This window comes from Balaenoptera borealis (genome assembly GCF_965194805.1).
Source record: "Balaenoptera borealis genome assembly, chromosome: 17".
Classification (NCBI taxonomy): domain Eukaryota; kingdom Metazoa; phylum Chordata; class Mammalia; order Artiodactyla; family Balaenopteridae; genus Balaenoptera; species Balaenoptera borealis.
The window spans coordinates 41,226,988-41,247,426 of record NC_138876.1 but is presented as its reverse complement, the minus strand read 5'-3'; the positions used below and the strand labels follow the sequence as shown (position 1 = coordinate 41,247,426).

At 35.7% G+C, this 20,439-nt stretch overlaps 1 protein-coding gene and 1 pseudogene across 10 annotated transcripts in view; both read left to right on the top strand.

The window, feature by feature from the left end:
* Positions 1-20,439, top strand: part of DPY19L4 (dpy-19 like 4) — a 59,122-nt gene that overhangs the window by 28,421 nt on the left and 10,262 nt on the right. For 4 of the 9 annotated variants that reach the window (XM_082363301.1, XM_082363307.1, XM_082363308.1 and 1 more), the window contains 9 exons: positions 374-497; positions 5,209-5,343; positions 7,852-7,983; positions 8,085-8,183; positions 8,741-8,814; positions 11,461-11,619; positions 12,538-12,660; positions 17,789-17,909; positions 20,212-20,268. In XM_082363301.1, the coding sequence (XP_082219427.1) occupies positions 374-497; positions 5,209-5,343; positions 7,852-7,983; positions 8,085-8,183; positions 8,741-8,814; positions 11,461-11,619; positions 12,538-12,660; positions 17,789-17,909; positions 20,212-20,268 (1,024 nt within the window). The remainder of the gene's footprint in view (positions 1-373; positions 498-5,208; positions 5,344-7,851; positions 7,984-8,084; positions 8,184-8,740; positions 8,815-11,460; positions 11,620-12,537; positions 12,661-17,788; positions 17,910-20,211; positions 20,269-20,439) is intronic. The other 5 variants (XM_082363302.1, XM_082363304.1, XM_082363306.1 and 2 more) reach the window with 5 other exon arrangements.
* Positions 879-3,687, top strand: LOC309614694 (large ribosomal subunit protein eL22 pseudogene; annotated as a pseudogene). The gene has a single exon. The product of its transcript is annotated as a large ribosomal subunit protein eL22 pseudogene (transcript).

Here is a 20,439-nt window from a genome sequence, read left to right as displayed (position 1 = left end):
GTGCTCTAGAGAGGGATAGCCATCTTGTTAAGGGAAGGGAGGGTGGGGGGCTGAACTCCAGCGTACTCTGCAGCAAGCTGTGTGTTGTAGCATGAGGCTTTATCTGCCCGGAGCAGGGATGCCTTTTTCAACTTCTCACAGAGGCCCATCTATTCATCAAGCAGACACAGCAGCACTAAGTCTTCCTGGGTAGGAGGTAAGGTAAGGGTGAAACACTATTAATTTGTTCAAAGATGCTGTATAGGTAATGGTGGCTTTGTCCATGCCTACCTCACAGGATGTGGAGAACAGTGTGTGAAAGTGCCTTGAAAAGTATAGTGTTACACAAATATAATGTCTTGCTATTTTGCTGTTCATCTGTGGTTCATTTTAGGGTAGATACGACAAGAATTGAATACTCCATTCCTCTAAGAGAAAACTGGGCACTACCATATTTTGCATGCCAAGTTGCTGCACTTACAGGCTATTTAAAAAGCAACTTAAATTCTTATGGAGAGGTAAGACACAAATTTATTTGTCACAATTCTGATGTATTGCAAATGTGGTACATAATTTTAAAGCTATTCATATTAAGAGTTAAATTATATTCAGTGAAACCTGGTTACTACACAGTAAAGGATATAGTTAGGTAGTCTTGTTATAACAGTTATTCTGTAATCTAATTGACAGCAAATTATATTTATGAGAAAGGAGGTGTTATATTGTTTTAGTACAGTTACTTGACAAATATATGAAGAATATCTTATTTTGAAAATTAATGTCTCTTTATTTTACCATTTCTCTCACCTCTGGAACATTGATGGCCTTTAATCATCACAAGTTGAAGAATATTAATGAAGATATAAAGAGTGACTACAAGGGACAACAGTGGTAGCACTGCATATTTTGTTTGCCCGTATGTTTTCTGTGACTGAGGTGTAGGTAAGCTAGTGAGCTTCAGGAGACTATCCTGGATAGTTTAGATTCTTACTGTTGTTGTGCTGTTGTTGTTGCCATAAACCCTTTCAGCAGTCAAGTGAAGCTTAGAGACTCTGTCTCAGAATAATGATTTTAAATGCATAAAATAAAATAAATGTGATTATAAAAGGCAACCAATTACACTGAAATTGACTTAAATGTAGCAATCCTTTGACAGTCTGTCTGCCTGTCTTAGGTTAAGAATTCCTGGCTAGAAAAAGGGACTGTAGGGACCTGGTTGGCCAGGAAATTGTATTTACTTACGGTTCCTTTTTGAAATCTCTGAAAAATGTTCTTTCCTCCTTTCAGTGACGTCAGATGTCCTGAGCATAGCAAACTTTATTTCATTTTTTATAACACTAGTATTTCCTTTTTTATCTAAAATAATAACACATTTCAGATTTGTAATTTTCCTTTTGTTGGTTTTGTATAAACAGCTTTCTGAGAAAGAATATTTTCTGTAATAGGGAGTCTTTGAGTGTTTTCCTGTTACATTGTGCAGCCTTCTCTTAGGGAAGAATAGTTCTTCAATTTTTGAATAAAAGTGTATAATATAGCAAAATGAACTGCCTAAGCTTCTTTGTATTTACCATTATTTTGAATTAATATGAAAGTTTTGTTGCCAAAAAAAAGGTTTATCAAATATTTATTTTATTTTATTTTATTTTACTTTTGACCATACCGCCCAGCACGTGGGATTTTAGTTCCCCGACCAGGGATCGAACCCGTGCCTCCTGCAGTGGAAGCTTGGAGTCCTAACCACTGGACCTCCAGGGAATTCCCTTTCAAATATCTTTTTAATAAAACCATTATTCTTATTTATTTTAAAAGAAGGAGTTTTGGAAAAGGTAGAATGAAATGTAAACTTATTTTTTCCCTTCTATACTATATATTTTTCTGAATAACTTTTTTTTATTGCCATGTTATGTATTCTTTCCAGTATTTTTTAAATTCTAACTTTTTTAAATTAAAGTAATACAGGGGCTTCCTTGGTGGTGCAGTGGTTAAGAATCCGCCTGCCAATGCAGGAGACACAGGTTCGATCCCTGGTCTGGGAAGATCCCACATGCCGTGGAGCAGCTAAGCCCGTGCACCACAACTACTGAGCCTGAGCTCTAGAGCCCGTGAGCCACAACTACTGAGCCCACGCGCCGCAACTACTGAAACCTGCGTGCCTAGAGCCCGTGCTCCGCAACAAGAGAAGCCACCACATTGAGAAGCCTGCACAGCACAACAAAGAGTAGCCCCCACTCGCTGCAACTAGACAAAAAGCCTGTGTGCAGCAACGAAGACCCAACATAGCCAAAAATAAAATATATAAATAAATAAATTTTTTTTAAAGTAATACATCTACATTGTACAGATGGCAAAAAAAAAATTCAGTCAGTGCAAATGGATAGATATACAGTGAAAAGTATATTTCCGTTCAGTTTACTGTTGTTTACCAAGGACCTGGTGCTTTTGGAAGGGATCCAAGAATAGCTTGTACCCCTATTTTAGTTTACACTTTGTTTCTCCTTTTTTATTTAACCACAATTATTTTTCTCTATTTTGAAAGTATTCCATAATATTCTCCCTTCTTCCCTCCCTTCCTCTTTCTCTTTTTTTCCTCTCTTCGTATTAAGGTAAAGGAGGAAAATTGTCCTTATCAGTTATTTGATTATTTATAACTAACCACTCATCTGATACTCAAGAGTACACAGCAAGAGCAAAATATCTATGCAAATATTAAAGGGTAACAATACTAAGGATTCTATAAAAACATGGTAGTAAAAAAAAGCAGGTTTACTGTATTCTTAGCCCTTCAGCTTAAAACTCAATTTTTAAAAAAGCAAAACTGCTCTTTCTGCCTCTGCTGCCGCCATGGTGCCCGTGAAAAGCTTGTGGCACAGGGTGGGCAAAAAAAAAGAAGTACGTGCTAAAGTTTACTCTTGACTGTACCCATTCTGTAGAAGATGAAGTCACGGATGCTACCAATTTTGAGCAGTTTCTTCAGGAGAGAAAGTGAATGGAAAAGCTAGGAGTCTTGGTGGAGGTGTTGTAACAATTGAAAGAAGCAAAAGCAAGATTACTGTAACTTCTGAGGTGCCTTTTTCCAAAAGGTGTTTGAAATATCTCACCAAAAAATATTTGAAGAAGAATAATCTGTGATTGGTTATGCGTAGTTGCTAACAGCAAAGAAATTTATGAATTGCATTACTTCCAGATTAATTAAGATGAAGAAGAGGAGGAAGACGAGGAATAAAACTCAATTATCTGGTATATTTTATATGAGTTCTTGAATAAAACTTAGGAACCAAAAAATGTACCTATATAAAAAGCAAAACTGTCCAATCCTTCAATTATGTTTGCTTCCCCTTGAACTTACCCTATACACACATGCCTTTGTGTGTGTGTGTGTTGAAATCTAAAGAAGGTTTGTACCTGAATTAATAGTATTGTATCAGCATCAATTTCCTGGTTTTGACAGTGTATAATGGTCGTGTAAGATATTGTCATTGAGGGAAGCTGGGTGAGGCAGTCCATGGGAATTCTTTTTTTATTTTTTTTTTTCTTTTGTGGCTGTGTTGGGGCTTTGTTGCTGTGCGCGGGCTTTCTCTAGTTGAGGCGAGAGGGGGCTACTCTTGATTGCGGTGTGCCGGCTTCTCATTGTGGTGGCTTCTCTTGTTATGGAGCACAGGCTCAAGGCGTGCGGGCTTCAGTAGTTGTGGCTCGCGGGCTCTAGAAACTTAGGTCATTTTCCAGATTGTGTTTAACATGTGTTTCTATTATTATTATTATTATTATTATTTTTAATTTGGCGGCACCGCACGGCATGCGGGATCTTAGTTCCCTGACCAGGGGTCCTGCCAGTGAAAGCACCGAGTCCTAACCACTGGACCGCCAGGGAATTCCCTCTATCATATCTTCACTGCATGTTCTTAGAGTAGTTTGAGAGTAAACCTTTGGAATTGGCAATTTGTTTCATTATACTGTAGCTTTTCCCTAGCATCCCCAAAGTAATCTCTAAGTGGCCAGTAGGTTACTTAAGCTGGATCTAGATCTGACCCTTCATTGATTTCTGGAGCTCGTTTTTCTGAGGATAATGGTTTTAGGCCTGGTTATTACAGTTCTGTTGTTCCACATTGGAAGATTTCCAGAACACTTTCTCTTACAGCTATGGTGATAGATAGAGCAGAAGCTTATGTATTCTATTAGTGCTGAGCCCTTCTGGGCCTTGCCCTTGATATTCGATCAACTGGTGGAATTTTTCCACCTCTTACATTTTGTTATCTGGTCTTAATCTTATTCAGGATGCTGAAAAATTCTTACATCTGCTGATGGTCTGAGGTATCTCTGACTCTGGAATTTATCATTGAGTATAGTCAGCTGAGTCTGAAAGATTTAGTTTTAGAGAACACAGTTCTTATCTTAGGTTTCTTGACTTGACTCTTATTGTCCTTTCATTGTTCTTATCAGAACCAATTCTTTTGACACTATGGCTGATGGAAGAATTAGGAATAAAAATGTAGGTCCCTAGAAGAAGTTGAGACTGTTGCTAGAAATATGCTAAGACTTGGTTTCTCACTAAGGGATCACTGGGGAGATGACATTTGGAAGGACAGAATAGATTTTAGCCAGGAATATTTCAGGCAAGGGCAGTGAAATCTTTGTGTTTAGTACTTTAGCAGATGAAAACAGCTGAGAGTTTTATATGGTTGACAGTACAAACTTTGGGAAAAGGTAAGGCCACACTGTGCTGAAAGGAAATGAAAAAAGAAATGAACTTTTTTCCATGGGGTGTGGAATAGGCTGAGACATAAATAGACTAATCACATGGAAGCTCTTAGGAAAATATGAAGCACCAGGGAGTGAAAATATTATAGAGTGAAAGGAGTTACTTCCACTGTAACTAAAGCCCAGCAGTCAAGTCTAGTAAAAGCCACTATTTAAAAATATTTATTCCTTTATCTCTTTTGGGGTGAAAGAAAATTGTACTGAATTTTCTTTTTTTCTTTGTCTTCCTGAAGTTCTCAGTATAATGTTGAACATTGAAGGGCAAGTGGTTGATTTCTCTCTAGAGTGCTTGATTTAAGATCTTATTGTTTATGTAAGGATTTAATAATTATGTGATTTAAAAACAAAGTTTCAAAAATTGTATAGCCTTAAAGTGGAACCCGTAACAGAGCTGCAAAATTTGAGGTAACAACCTCATAGATTTTTATAGTAATGAAGCTGTTGATATTTAGTTTCTTTCTTTGTTTTCCCTAGAGGTTTTGCTACTTGTTGATGAGTGCTTCAACTTACACATTTATGATGATGTGGGAGTACAGCCACTATCTCTTGTTTCTTCAAGCAATATCTCTCTTCTTGCTAGATAGTTTTTCACTGGAGCAAAGTGACAAGGTATTATGGCATTTCAAAATTATGATTTTAAATCTAGAGAATAAATGTCTTTATAGGGTTGTATAAAACCATTTAGCTTTTAAGCTTAATTTGAAATGTTTTAATAGACTCTGATTTATACTTATACTCAAAATGTTGCTAAATTCATTCTCCCCTAGTCCTTTTAGAAGCACTTTGAAATTCCCTTAAACATGGTCTGCTTAACCAAAGTAACCCCTGTGCTTCCTCTCTATTGCTAGCCATTTCTTCATCTTCCCTTTCTGTTTCTTTAAAAAAAAGAAAAAAGTGAAATATAGGAATGTACAAAAGAGTATATGTATGCTGTATATACAGTGTATAGAAAATATATGAGTATTTGAACACCCAGGCCAAGATATGGAGCATATGAATACTAGAAGCCCCTTTTTCTCAGTCACATCCTGCTCCCTCCCCATCAGAGGCTGACTGTCCTGAATTTTGTTAATCCTTTCCTTCTTTTTCTTTGTTTTTTTTGCCACCTATCTATGTATTCCTAAAACTATGTTGTCAAATAATGTATTGTTTACTTTTGCCTGATTTCCTTCTGAGATTCATCCCTGGTGATGTACAGAGCTATATTTCATTCATTTTTATTTATTGATGTATTCTATTGCTGATGAACATTTCAGGTTTTTTCCAGTTTATTGTTCATATGACCAATGCTGCTATAACCATTTTTATACATGTCACCTGGCACAGAAGTGCAAAATTTTTCTAGAATATATAGTGGAATTACAAGTCAAATTCATAGTGGAATTACAAGTCAAAGGATGTGTACGTATTCAATCTAACTAAAGATATCAAGCCTTTCCCCAGAATGGTTATATCAATTTATACTTCAGTCAGCGGTAAAGGTTCCCATAAACATTTTGTTCCTTTGTTTCTTTATCTTTTTCTCTTTTGCCCTCTCTTATCTTTTTTTCTTTATTTATAAACATGTATTAAGTATTCAATATGTTGTCTAAGCCAGAAATTTGGGAATCTTCTCGCTCTTCTCTTCCTTTTCTTCAGATGGTCCAGAATTCTGATGAGTACCAACATTTAGGTTATTTCAATAGAGAGAATTTAATATAAACAATCATTAACCAAGTATAAAGTTGTTAACTTGTTAAATGAAAAGGTAATAAGTACCTGAAAGTATTATAGAGGTAGCAACTTCAGGAAGCAGCTACCACCCCTAGAGCTGAGGGCTGAAAGGAAGAATTTGGAATTATTAACACGTAGAAGCTTAGAGGAGGGAAACCTGTGGAGCTGTAACAGACTTCTGAGGAAGGGCCACTACTCAGCTTTGCTGGTATCTCTGAACTGGGAAGAAGGGCTCTGTGGAAATGGGACCCAGACTTCTGAGAATGGTACTCTGGCCAGCTGATTCTGCCATCTCTGGGGTAAGAAGATGTGATAAAGCTCGTTCTTCAAGTGTTAGGAAAACTGCAGCTGCATCCAGCTGCCTTAACAGGAAGGAATTACTCTGTTAGAGTGAAGAAGCATTGCTGAGGTGATCCTCCCAGGAACTGCAGGCTGCAGTAAGGAACACACCCCTGCTCTCTCCTCCAACTTTATTATCTCTCTCTAGCATGGATTGGCAGAGATTAATAGGGAACCAAATGAAAAAGCAGAAATGTAGATTGAAGAAGCCGGCCCCAGCATTACGAGGCCAGGATAGAGGGATAGGTTTGGAGCTAAGAGAACCAGCAGCCAAAATGAAAAAATAGAACATTACCAGAACCCAGAAGATCCCAGAATGCCCTCTCTTGTCATTGCTTCAGCCTCCCGACAGTGAGGTATCATTTTAAAAAATGGCTCTGGCCTTCTAGGGATTTTTTTTCTTTCGGTTTTTTTTTTTTAACTTTTAACACTCTGCCTTTTGATTCCTCCCCCTCCCCCCAACTAGTGTCTATATTTTGTCTTAGTTCTCCCCTTTCTAAAAAGAATTTATTTTATGATAGATTAAATTATTATACTATTGAATTTTAGAAAAGAAATATAGTAAGACATAACTTTCCTGGGAGATCTTCTATTAGGAAATTGAATTTAACTTTCTTATTGTCACTGTTAAATGGACCAAGTGCAAAATACTTTTCTCTGGTGCTACATTTCATGGGAGTATATTTTCACTGGGTAGGTTTTGGGAACTGCGGCTAACGGTTATGATTTTTGATTTATGCAGCTTGATGTTGCATAGATGGACAAGACAAACCAAGTGAAATTAAGTCAGAGCCTGGGATTAAAGAAGGTTCTTCCAGTCTGATTTAGACATCCATGTGGTTTCAAAGCTTTTTACTTTGTTTGCGGAGAGTTCTTTCTAAAAAGGAAGTGATAAATTAGTTACATCCCATGGCATTAAAACTACGAATTGAATGGTTGTAAATATAATACTGTCCAAAGTTATAGTAGAGCATTTACTTTATAATTGTAGTCAAATCTTATCTAATGAAAAGATGTACAATAAAATTCATTTTATTCTCATTCATTTTATTTTTGTCCCAACAGGTTCATGAAGTTTATAAAATCTATATATTTTCTCTCTTTCTGGGGTATTTACTGCAGTTTGAGAATTCAGCTTTATTGGTATCTCCTTTATTAAGTTTTGTAATAGCCTTAATGCTTGCTAAGTGCCTTCAGGTAATTAGAATTGCCTTTTTATCATTCTTGGGGTGAATTTTTAAATTGTTAATTTTTTTAAACCTCACTTCTTTGTTCATATAATTTTCCCCCCTGCATAGCTGAATGTGAAGAAAGGAACTTTCGTGGCTAAAATAATGAAAGTGATTAATTTTTACTTGGTGTGTACTCTGACAGTGACATTGAATATTATAATGAAGGTAAGTAACTCTGTGTTTGAGATTCATGTGGTAGAGCAAATTGAATAATGAAATATACTGGGCTAAATGTTAATGAGAATAATGGGATAGCAAAGTAATAGAGTTTGTGCAGTAACATTTTTAGTTGAACAATAATCATACCTAGTATATTAGGTGAGAAAATAGGATTCTGAGTCTTTCCTATAGAAATACTTTTTAAAAATTACACTTTATTTTTCATTTAATTTAAAATGTCATCATTACCCAATTAACACTAAGTAATGTATGGAATAAATTCAGATGAGTAAAAGACATTCAAAAGAGTGGGTAAGTTATTTAAGCCAGGTGGGATAAGGTTAAAATCTTACTACCCCATTATAGTTTTATGCTTAACTATAAGGTAATGTGATTGACTATGCCAATAAATCTCCTTGCTTCATAGTTACATCATGTATTTTTAATTCATATTTTTTGTTTTGTAGTCTTGCTGTGTTTTCTAGTTCTAGTATTAGACTGAAGCATATTGCTATAAACTTAGCTAATAGTTCTTTGTTGTAACTAGTGTTTTTCTCCTTCAGATGTTTGTCCCACACAAAGAAAATGGGCATATGCTGAAATTCCTTGAAGTAAAATTTGGACTAAATATGACTAAGTAAGTTTTAGATTATGTAAGTTTACCTAACTCTATACCACTTAGAAGATAAAGAGCAAAAATAATCAAAGGAGGGAGTATACACCTAATTACATACCCCTTAGAAAATAATTTGGGATATTACAATATCTAGAAGAAATGAGACATTAATACTTTTCTCATTTAAAAAAATAATCTCATTTAAGTCTTTTAAAATTAGATATACTTAAACCTCAGTAGCATCTCAGTATGTTGAGGCTACTTTCCTTGATGAGGAATGATAATACAATCTAAGGTCAGAATAAATTAAAGATTTAAAATGAATAAAGAACCAAGGAAATTTTAACCACTAACCAGCAAAATGTTATATTACAAAGAGTATGGGTGTAAATCAACTATAGTTCAATTAAAAAAAGAAAAAAGTTCATGATATACTCCAAATCTATACTTTAAAAAAAAAAAAGGGCATAGGCATTAAAAATGGGGTGGTCAGTAAGATATTTATTTCATAGCAAAGAATCTTACCTTTGGTCATAATAGTGGATTGGACCAGAAGCTGACTTTTTAAATTCAAAAATAGTGTTGTACCTTTTGTTTGTTGGTTAAATGCATTTTTTAAATCTAAAATGAAATAAATGATTTTATGTACTGATAGAGTCCATTTGCATAACAGAAAATATATATTCACCTATATATATCTCTAGTTCATATAGTAGACCATAGAATCTTATAATCATTTGCTGGGATTCCATGGGATTTTAGATACTGTGAATGAAATTTTATGTTGTGATATATCAGTTAACCAAGTGTTTGACATGGCTTAAACACTGGAGAAATCTTCTGAAGTGTAAATCGTATATGGCTATCTACTAAGATAAAAGGATCCTTTAAGAGGCCATGTGCTTCATAAAGGTAGGGACCATGTCTTTTTCAGGTGTATTTGTAGGCCTGACACTCAGTAGGCAACTAGTAAAAGTTGGTTGCAGACCTCCATAATTGATGGCCTTTTCACTGACTTTCTCTTTAACCTTGGAAGACTCTAGAATGAGCCTAGCATTAAGGTCTGCTTTTGTCCAGTGTTTCTTAGTTGATGTTATATAGTGCGCTTTGTTCCTCATGTCAGGTACTAGGCTTCACAAGGTAATATACTGGGTATTTTAAGATTAAAACTTATTAATCTTGTCCTTAAGAATATTGCCAGCTCATTAGATAGTTTTTATACAATTAATGTCATGGGTGGTATAAATAATAAGTGCCTTATGCGCAAATGTGCCAGTTGGATATCAGGATTTGTAATTCACCAGAATTTCAGGAAACATTTCTGTTGAGACGGACTTCTAAGAATCAGTAAAGAAGTGTTAATAAATATTTATTTAATGTGCAAGGTACTGGGCCAGGTACTCTGGGGGATACAAAAATGACTGCAATCTAACACATAGCAGATTGCGTTAAGCACTATAATAAAGGGATAATTAAATTACCATGGGAATATGGGGAAGGAAGGATTGAGACTGGGGTTATGGAAAGAATATCATTAAATTGGAATTTGAATTAGACCTTATAGAATTAGTTACTTTAGTAGGCAGATTTTTTAAAAAAGTGCTTTCGTCCTAGGTACAAAATATTTTGATGGCAGCCTCTTTGATACAGTTGTATAGCTGTTTGGCACATTGTGAAACTTTGACCTTTTAGTTTAAACCCAGTGATTTGTGAAGCATTCTCAATCTATCCGTGAGAACTCCTGAACATCATTCCATCGCTTACCTCCTCCCCCAGGGCTAGGAATTTCAGGATTAAATGGAGGTTGAAGGTGGATTGGGAGTGAGAATGCAGATAAATCTACGTATAACTAGGAGGCTTGTTGATTATATTTAGTGTGGGTTAAAAAAAAAAAGTTTATCCGGGCTCTTATAGCTCAAAAAACTTACATTTCAAATTTTACGATTTCTGTCTTAATAATTAGATACCTCTTTTTAAAATGGGTCCTAGTCGAGTTACATTTATCAATATAAAACAGGGCTGTCCAATAACAATATGACATTAGTTGCATACCTAATTTTCTAGTAGTTGCATTAAAAAAAGTAAAAAGAAACAAGTGAATTGAATTTCAATAACGTACTTTATTTAATCCAACATATTAAAAATATTATTTTAATGTGTAAACAATATAAAATTATTGAGATATATTTTGTATTTTTTAAATTCCTTTTTTCATGCTTTTTTTATCTTTGAAGTCCAGGGTGTATTTTGTGCTTTAAAGACTATCTCCATTTGCACTGGCCACATTTCATGTGCTATTAGCTACATGTAGCTAGTGGCTATCATACTGGACAGTGCTTTTAGAGGTTAGACAGTTGAATTTTTTTGTTATCTTCCAGGTAAAAATAGAAAGTAAAACTCCCCTAAAACTGTATTGGGTTCTAGAGATGGTCACATTGCTGGATCATAAAAAAGTAGTAGTTTTAAATTTATTAGGGCAGTTTGTTGAGGAGGGTTACTAATGCTATTATTTTCATTTATAAAGGGTATGACCTTGCTGTTGTAAGTTAATGGATTTAGGAAATGTGTTTAGTTTTGTCTTAGTTTTTACTGAGATGAAAAAAATAATTTTAAGTTCAGTACTTTAAAACATCTGTGATTTTAATATCATGCTTTTGTTTTCTGTAGGAATTTTACAATGAATTGGCTCCTATGTCAAGAATCCCTTCAGGCACCATCTCAAGAATTTTTTTTGCGATTGACACAGTCTTCTTTATTACCTTTCTATATTTTAGTGTTAATTACTTGTTTTCTTTCTATGATTCAAGTTATTTTTAGGAGAATTAAGTAAGTACCTGGGAGAACCAATCATATTCCTAACTAATAAATTATGGAAATATATAAAACTTATTTTTAATATCCTTCCAATATTTGTGTGTTTTAGAGTTTCTAATTGAATTCTCTCTTTATCAGTGTGTAAAATATCATTATAAGTTAACTAGATAAAATTCAAATTTAAGCTTATACATCTAAATATGTAATATCCATATTTATTTATTTAGGCAGTGCCAGGTTTTAGTTGCAGCACATGGAATCCTTAGTTGCGGCATGCGGACTTCTTAGTTGCGGCATGCATGCGGGATCTAGTTCCCTGAGCAGGGATCGAACCCAGCCCCCCAGCATTGGGAGTGTGGAGTCTTACCCACTGGACCACTAGGGAAGTCCCTGTAATGTCCATTTTTAATGCAGGAATAATATTTAAATAATCAGTTAAACTTTTACAGACTCATTCACTAATTTACTCAGATTTTTTACTTACTGTAAGCATAATTTTTTCTACTTACATGAAACTAGTAGTATAAGTGATTTTAAATTATAAAGTTTGACTATTTAAAAATATTTTTATCAAGCTTGAAAGGAGGTTGTGTGTAGTATCTTAATTTTGAGAACTTAGTAATTCAAATTATTATTTAACTATATTGATTTAGCAATCACTAGTTTAGTGATAATTCATCTTAGAAAAGGAACCTGTGTATCTTTTTTATTATATTTCCTGAACTTTCATGTTTAGTCTTTATTGAGGCAATTGTCTTCAAGTTTCAAAAGCCATTTTCAAAGACTTGGAGATATGTAAGTTAGGTATTTGACCAGAAGAATACACTTTCAAATTTTAAGAACTACCTGTATTTTTTTAATGAAGATATTAAAGATCTTTGATTTTTCAAATAAATATTTTCGAAGTAGTAAAAAACACATTTCTTTCAGTAGTGGTAAGTCCCTGAAAGAAACTGTTACGCTTGAAGATGGACAAATTGGAGAAAGGCCAGAAATAATTTATCACGTGATTCACACTATTTTATTGGGCTCTCTTGCAATGATTATAGAAGGGTAAGTGTATATTTGAGCCATTTGTTTTTACAAAGAATTGTCCTTTCTAATGGTAGTTAGTGGATACTTTCAAGAACACATTTATAAAACACTATAAAAACTCAAAAAAACCTTAATCTAACTGGAGTTTAGAGAGGTGTTTCTAGTACAATGAACCGATATTTACTTATTAATTTATGTGTTCAAAAACTATTGAATGTTTTCCAAGGGCCAGGCATTGTGCTAGGTGCTGGGGGTACAGTGGTGGACAAGAATCTCTAACCTTATGTGACTTATGGTCTAATGAAGGTGACAGATGCTAACCACACAAAAATAAAATTATAACTTTGATAAGCGAAGGAGAGGTAAATGGTGTTATGAGGGTGAGGGTTCAGTATACCCTTTTCTTTGTGGTTTGACTCAGATGAGAAATAAGACATAGGAGTATAAAATGGTTCTGAGCACCCAATTTCAAAGTGGGGAGGAGGTTTCTTCATACCAACAAACAATTCTCTGGACACCAGTTGGGTATCCTACAATTCAACTCAATTTTGACACTATCTGCCAGAAGTACCATCAGAATCCACAGGCTTGGGTTCAGTCCAACAAGACTCCCCTGCTACCTCTTCAGACAACCAGTTACAAGTCCAGGTTGTCACCTGTGTTTCTGGTGAACTGGCTATAGATCAGAGGTTCCCAAGACACCCTCCTCAGGTTTGATTAATTTGATAGAGCAGCTCACAGAACTCAGAGAAACATTTTACTTACTAGATTACTGGTTTATTATCAAAGGATATAAATCAGGAACAGCCACATGGAAGAGGTTCATAGGGCAAGGTATGGGGAAAGGGCTGGAGCTCCCATGCTCTCTCCAGGAGAGAGAAATCCCTACATGTTCACCAACCGGGAAGCTCTCTGAACCCTGTACTTTTGGGGTTTTATGGAGGCTTCATTACATAGGCACGATTGATTAAATCATTGGCCATTGGTGATTGAACTCAGCCTCCAGCCTCTCCCCTCCCCAGAGGTCTAGGGGGTAGGACTGAAGGTTCCAGCCCTCCTCTCATCGCCTGGTTGGCTCCACTGGCAACCAGTCCCCATTCTTAGCTGCTTTCTGAAAGTCACCTCATTAACATAATAAAAGATACATTTAAGCTCTCAGCACTTAGGAAATTCCAAGGGTTTTGGGTGTTGTGAGCCAGAAACCCGTGGTCAAAAACCAAATATATATGAGAAATATATTTTGGTCATCTGAATGATTCTGATTCTGATAAAAGTTGCATTGGAGAACTCTTTTTTATGTGTGACCAAAAGGCCTTCGAATATCTTCCACCCCAAACTGAGTGTAGTCCTTAAATTTCAGGCCTTCCCTCTTGAATGGCCAGAGCCTTGGTAAGCCTGCTGCACCTGTATACACCCATGCTGCAAAAGGAAGATCCAAAATGTAAAAGCCTATAAGTGTTGGTTGAGCATGCTCAACTGTGTGTCACCTCACACTCACAGATCAGATAAATTGCTGCCACGAGGAGGAGCAGTTAAGGCTCTGAAATATAGGGAGGGGGATGAAAGCAGGGAGAGGTGAAGAGTATTGATATAGTATAAGATTTAAGTTTCCTTTAATTACGAATACAGATACAGAATCACAGTCATTTTAGCAGTACCCGTGGTGCTTTCACCAGCACGAAGCATAGTTATTTTCTCATTGTATTGGTTTTTTACAGGTATCTTGACTATTGTTTATATACATCACTACTTCAAAATTATAGTAATTATTAGACCTGCATTTAATGTATTAATAAACAAGTACAAATATTGCTGTATTACAAATACAAATTTTATTATTTGATATCAGTATTTCAGTATAATTGGTTTCGTTTGTAAGCCCATGTATTTTATGCATTTAGAAATGTTTTCTTATAAGGGGTCCACAGACTTTATCAGACTGCCAAACCCATGACTAGGGGGTATCTCTATGGAAACTTGAAGTGAGAATAAGGTTCACTCTAATAGTTAGCAATCCATAGTGCCTAAATAGGATGAAGAAGTGTATTAATCCATGAATATTTTAAGTGATTCAGGGTTTGAGTCTCATCTTGTTGCCTTGTAGTACTAGAATTTTGGAGCATGGTTTACCTTTTTCCCCTCCTTCCCCAGTTTTATTTCTCTCTGAAAAAGAACTTTTTGTTATTCCCACCATTCTTCATTGTTGGATCTGCCATTTTAAGTTCAAGATCCCTTTTTTGAACATGTAATCTGCATTATTCTATCATTGGTCCTTAATTCTCTAATTTACTCACTAGACCTCTAAGACATGATCATCTATTCGTGCAGATAACTTGCATGGTCCCCTAGGAGGTGCCCGGCACTCTACCAGGTAGGCAGTAGGGATTAGAGAGATACGAAATCTAGTCTTTTTGAATCTTTTCAAAGAGTTCCTATTCTAGATAAGTAAACCAAGAGCTAGAACAAAGTAAAATACTATGAGAAAGGTATACAGAGGGTGCTTTGGTCATCCAGAGGAGAGGTACTAACTCACTTGTGGAAGGTAGGTAGGGGAAATCAGCTTAAGGGAGATTTTCTAAACAGGGCCACAGTCTTGAGAGATAGAGATTGGCCAGGCTGTCAGTTTTCTCATGTGCCTGTGTGTGTGTGTATGTGTGTGTGTGTGTATAATAATCTGGGAAAAAGAAGTATTTTTTGGGAACCAATACTATGGGATGAATGTGAGGTAAATAGCGAGACATGTCTGGAAAAATAAGCAGGGAACAGATCAAGTGTTTTAAGCAGAAATTTGACATCATCAACTTTACTTTTTTAGGGAAAATCTCTCTGGCAGCAATGATTGAGAAAGGTTTGAGGAAAACAAGATTAGAGGAAGATAAACCAGTGAAGAAGGTATCATAGTAGAATCTAGAAGTGAGTAGCAATGGAGATGGAGTAAAGGGGCCAAAACTAAGATATTTGGGAATTGGAAACTAAATAAGGAGTAGCAGGGACTGTGGTGGAGGGATCCTAGGAAGAGTTGCAATTCAGAAGCCAAAGGAAGAGTTTTTAAAGGATATGATCAGAGAGAAAAGACAGTGAGGAAAGAGAGATGAGTGTAGCCAGATCAAGAAGTCTGGCTATAAAGGGAATCAGAGGCTAAGGCAGCAACTAGAGAGGGGTGCAGTTTTACCAGGAGGGAGAAACTTGTGTGCATTATGGGATGGAAACACTGAGATTGTTCTGCAAACTCTGGCTGGAACTCTAATCATTTAGGGAAGTAGTAGGAGAAGAAACTGAAAAGGTATGTCAGGACCATATTTTAGAGGGCCCTGAAAACCATTTGGGTGAGTTTTCATTTATTTCTGTAGGTATTGGAAAACTAAAGATTTTTGAACAGAACATGTCTTCTCATAGTTATGTTTGAAAAGGATTCATCTGGCATTTGGTTGAATTGGAAGAGAATTTAAAAGTTGAGATGTTAATTAGCTGGCTATTGAAATAAAATGGTAAGGAGGGGTTGGATACGAAGAAATCAGTGGATTGGCACAATGGTGCAATGTCTAGAGCAGAGAGCTTGTGTTCCAAGGAATGTCATATACATGTAGTTCAATGTGAGTAGTCTCTCCTGGAGTTATAAAGCAGACTCTAGTATTGTTTCTGGCTGACTGGAAAAATAGGTTTGGTATTTTCTGAAATGGGGAAGTTATTGGTTGGAGGAGATACTGGTTAACCAGAGGAAATGAATGCAGTTCCTCTGTCTTAGCAACATGTATTCTATATACATCCAACTACTTCTCTCAAAGCCTGATTCAGTATTCATTGTTTTAAACCTTAAGTACATTCTCAAATTGGTCCTTTTGCTTTCATATCACCCTAGACCTTATATAAATTTTTTTATACTTATTTTCTAATTGTTTCCCATGTGTTCAGTTTTATTCCATCTTAATAAAGCCCTCCTTGAGGGCTGTAGCCATGTCTTGTTTTTCTTTTTTCCTCTGTAGTACTTTGGTCACCCTGAAGTGTATGATCAATAAATTTTTATTAGATGAATGTTACTTTGTTTTCCCCATTTCATAGCTCTGCTGTTTTATAAAACCAAAATAGTTCACATTTATACTCTGGCCTCATATTCTTCTAGTCTCTTTTGAGTTTGTCATCAAAGAATATATCTTAGAAGGATCTTATTGTTTCCTTAGTCTTAACTACAAAAGTTATCTTCTGAGCTGTTATTTTTCCTTGATAATCTGTGAAGCAATGACATCCACAAATTTTTCTAAACTCTTCCTCTTCTGTCTTCAGCTTTTACCATCACCTAGGGTGATGGGTTTCTTTTGTTTCCTCTACAAGTTACAACTTAAAGTAAGGTCCTGCCTTTTATTTGCACAAGTTCATTTTTCTGTACACCTGGATTTTTAATCTCTTTAAGTTAAGGGCCCCAATTTTTCAATCCTGTTTTTAAAAAATTAATCTCAAAAGTAATAATGCAGATTGTGTAACAAACCCAAATAATATAGATATGTATGAAGTAAAAAATGAAAATCCTTCCATCCCAGTCCTCAGAGGTCACAACTGTCAGCAATATCTTTTCAGATGTTATTTTTTGGCTATACTGCATATATGTACATTAGGAAAAAAAACACCAAAAAACTAGGGTAACAGTATACATAAAATTTTGCAGTTTGCTTTTTTGTTTTTCATAAGGATTTATTATTTAATCAGTACCTGTTGAAGGATAGTTAGGTTTCTTTTTTTTTTTGCAATTAAAACAACATACTGCACATGTATATCTTTATACATTTATGCTAATATGTCTGTAGGCTAGATTACTAGAAATGGGATTGTCTTGGGGTATTTAGAATTTTTATAGGTTCTGCCAAATTGCCTCTGAAAAAGTATAACAGTTTATATTCTCTCCAACAGTACAATTTTACTACACCTCATCTATATTAATGTCTTATTTTATCCTCATTTTAGTAACCCACATGTCTCTTGATTATTTAAGAAGTGAGTAACAATATGTTGCTGAAAATTAGAGGCTAAGCTTTTTCATTCTCCTTCAACATTGTGGTATTTTCATGAGTATTAGGAAAGAACTCAAAAGAGAAATCCCATAATAATGATGTTTATAGGATAGCTCATGTATGACTCTTTTTGTCTTTTCCAGCTTGAAATACCTCTGGACTCCTTATGTGTGCATGTTAGCAGCATTTGGTGTATGTTCTCCTGAACTTTGGATGACACTTTTCAAGTGGCTTCGATTACGAACTGTACACCCAGTATTGTTGGTGAGTCATTGTTATTTTGTGTTAAGTTCCTGTTTCTCTTTGAATTATATAAATGGGAACCACATGAATACAATTAAAATAGCATGAGTAGGGCTTCCCTGGTGGTGCAGTGGTTAAGAATCCTCCTGCCAATGCAGGGGACACGGGTTTGAGCCCTGGTCCAGGAAGATCCCACATGCTGTGGAGCAACTAAGCCCGTGCACCACAACTACTGAGCCTGTACTCTAGAGCCCATGAGCCACAACTACTGAGCCTGCATGCCACAACTACTGAAGCACACAAGCCACAACTACTGAGCCCACCTGCTGCAACTACTGAAGCCTGCGCGCCTAGAGCCCGTGCTCCGCAACTGGAGAAGCCACCGTAATGAGAAGCCCGCGCACCACAACTAAGAGTAGCCCCCACTCACCCGCGTGAAAGAGAAAGCCTGCGTGCACCAATGAAGACCCAACACAGCCAAAAATAAATAAATTAAATAAATAAATTTATGAAAAATAATAGCATGAGTAAATCACATTATGATTTATAGGTAGAAAAAAAGATTCTATGGAAAACATTTTTTTAATAATTTCTGATTGTAAAAGTAGTGTGTTTCAATGCAGACTACTTAAAAAATAGAAGGTAAAAATATAAGTGAATCAATGTGAGAGGCTTTCAAAAATTAATTTTGATAATATTTTTCTCAGTTTGATTTAGAACTATGGTATGTTTTCAGTGAGAATGGAACATTTACACTGTGCCCGCTATGTGTAATGTGCTTGCAATAAAAAGATAAATAAAACATGATTAGGGGAATTCCCTGGCAGTCCAGTGGTTAGGACTCTGTGCCTCCACTGCAGGGGGCACAGGTTCGATCCCTGGTTGGGGAACTAAGATCCTGCATGCCCTGTGGTGCGGCCAAAAAAAAAAAAAAAAGAGATTAATTTCATCAGGTGGATTACAGTCTCCCAGTCATAAAAACAGATAAGAAGTGTTGATAGGGTGCTGTTGGAACAGAGAAGGGCTAATTAATTCAATTTTTTTAGGGATTACCTTTTATTCCGTTTGATGAATTCAAAGGGAATAAAAACAGAGGTAAAGAAAAAGCACGATATATTTAGTTTTGTTGGCACATAAAATGTGAGGTAGGAGTGGTCAAGAAATGAGACTGGAGAAGTCTAGGAGGGTAAGGTCATCGAGGCCTTTGAGTGTCCTGTCCTGCTTGGTGTTATCCCACAGGCAGTAGGAAGACATTGACATGTTTATGCAAGGGCGGGAGAGAGTCAGCCTTACATTTTCTCTCAGCTCACCCTTATAGTTCTGTGAAGGATAGGCTTAAGGGTGAGAGACTGGAATCAGGAAGGGGGCTGTCACCCAGGTACAGGCCATGGAGGATGGAAACGATAAAAACTTCAACTGTTTTGAGAGCTCACTATGTGTCAGGTACTGTTTGAAGCATTTCACATGCTATTCAAAGCTTACAAAGACCCTGTTAGTTAAGTTTTATTATCTGTATTTTATAGACAAAGAAACTAAGGCATAAAGTGGTTAAATAACTCACCCAAGATCACATAACTTGTAAGTGTAAGAACCATGATTCACACCCGGGTTCTTCTAGCTCCAAAGCCCATTTAATTAATACTGTACTACACTGAAGTGAAAAAAATAGAAGAGTAATAAGATTTGGTGCCTCATTAAGTATGGGAGAATGAAGAATAGGGAGAAGTCATAGATGTTTCTTAGGTTTTGGGTTTGTGTGACTGGATTGTGGGGTCACCAATAGACATAGGACAATAGGAAGAGAACAGGTTTTGGTAGGAAGATGATAAATCACCTCTAATGATAGTCATGTTGTATTTTGCCAGTCTTTTTTCTGGAGGTTTTTATGCATTCTTATCTTAGCATAGTAGTATATTGATGTATATTGGCTATTTTTCCTGTGTTAATTCATTGTCTTTTTGTTGTTGTTGTTAGCTATTTTCATAGCAGTTCAATGTTTTTTGTAAGCTCTTCATAAGTTAAATTCCTGGAAAAATTGTCAAATATTGACTTACTATTTTAAATATTGCGATGTGCATTACCCTTTTTATGTTCTGCCTTAAATTTATATTGCAAATATGTATTTCTCACTTTGTCTCCAGCTTGATATAAAATTTATTATTCTTCACCCATCTCACTCTGTGAACTAGGTTCCATGCTGACTCCAATTTCTCTGACTGAAATTGTTAAACTGTAAGAATATTTGATTGTTCATAGAGTCAGTGCCTCTATAGTACATTCTGAAATGTATTTATCCATAACCCTTTTTGCTTTAATATTTTAGGCTCTTATTCTGAGCGTGGCTGTCCCTACTATAATAGGTCTCAGCTTATGGAAAGAGGTAAGAAAATTAGATTTTTCATAAGATGAAAATATATGTTATCTATAAGGTAGTGATAAATTTATATGTGTGTGTAGGATACTTATATTGGAACAGTATTCTAACAAAATAAAGCGTGATATACTTAATAATACGTAATTTTCTACCAAAAGGAACATGGTAGAAGAGGTA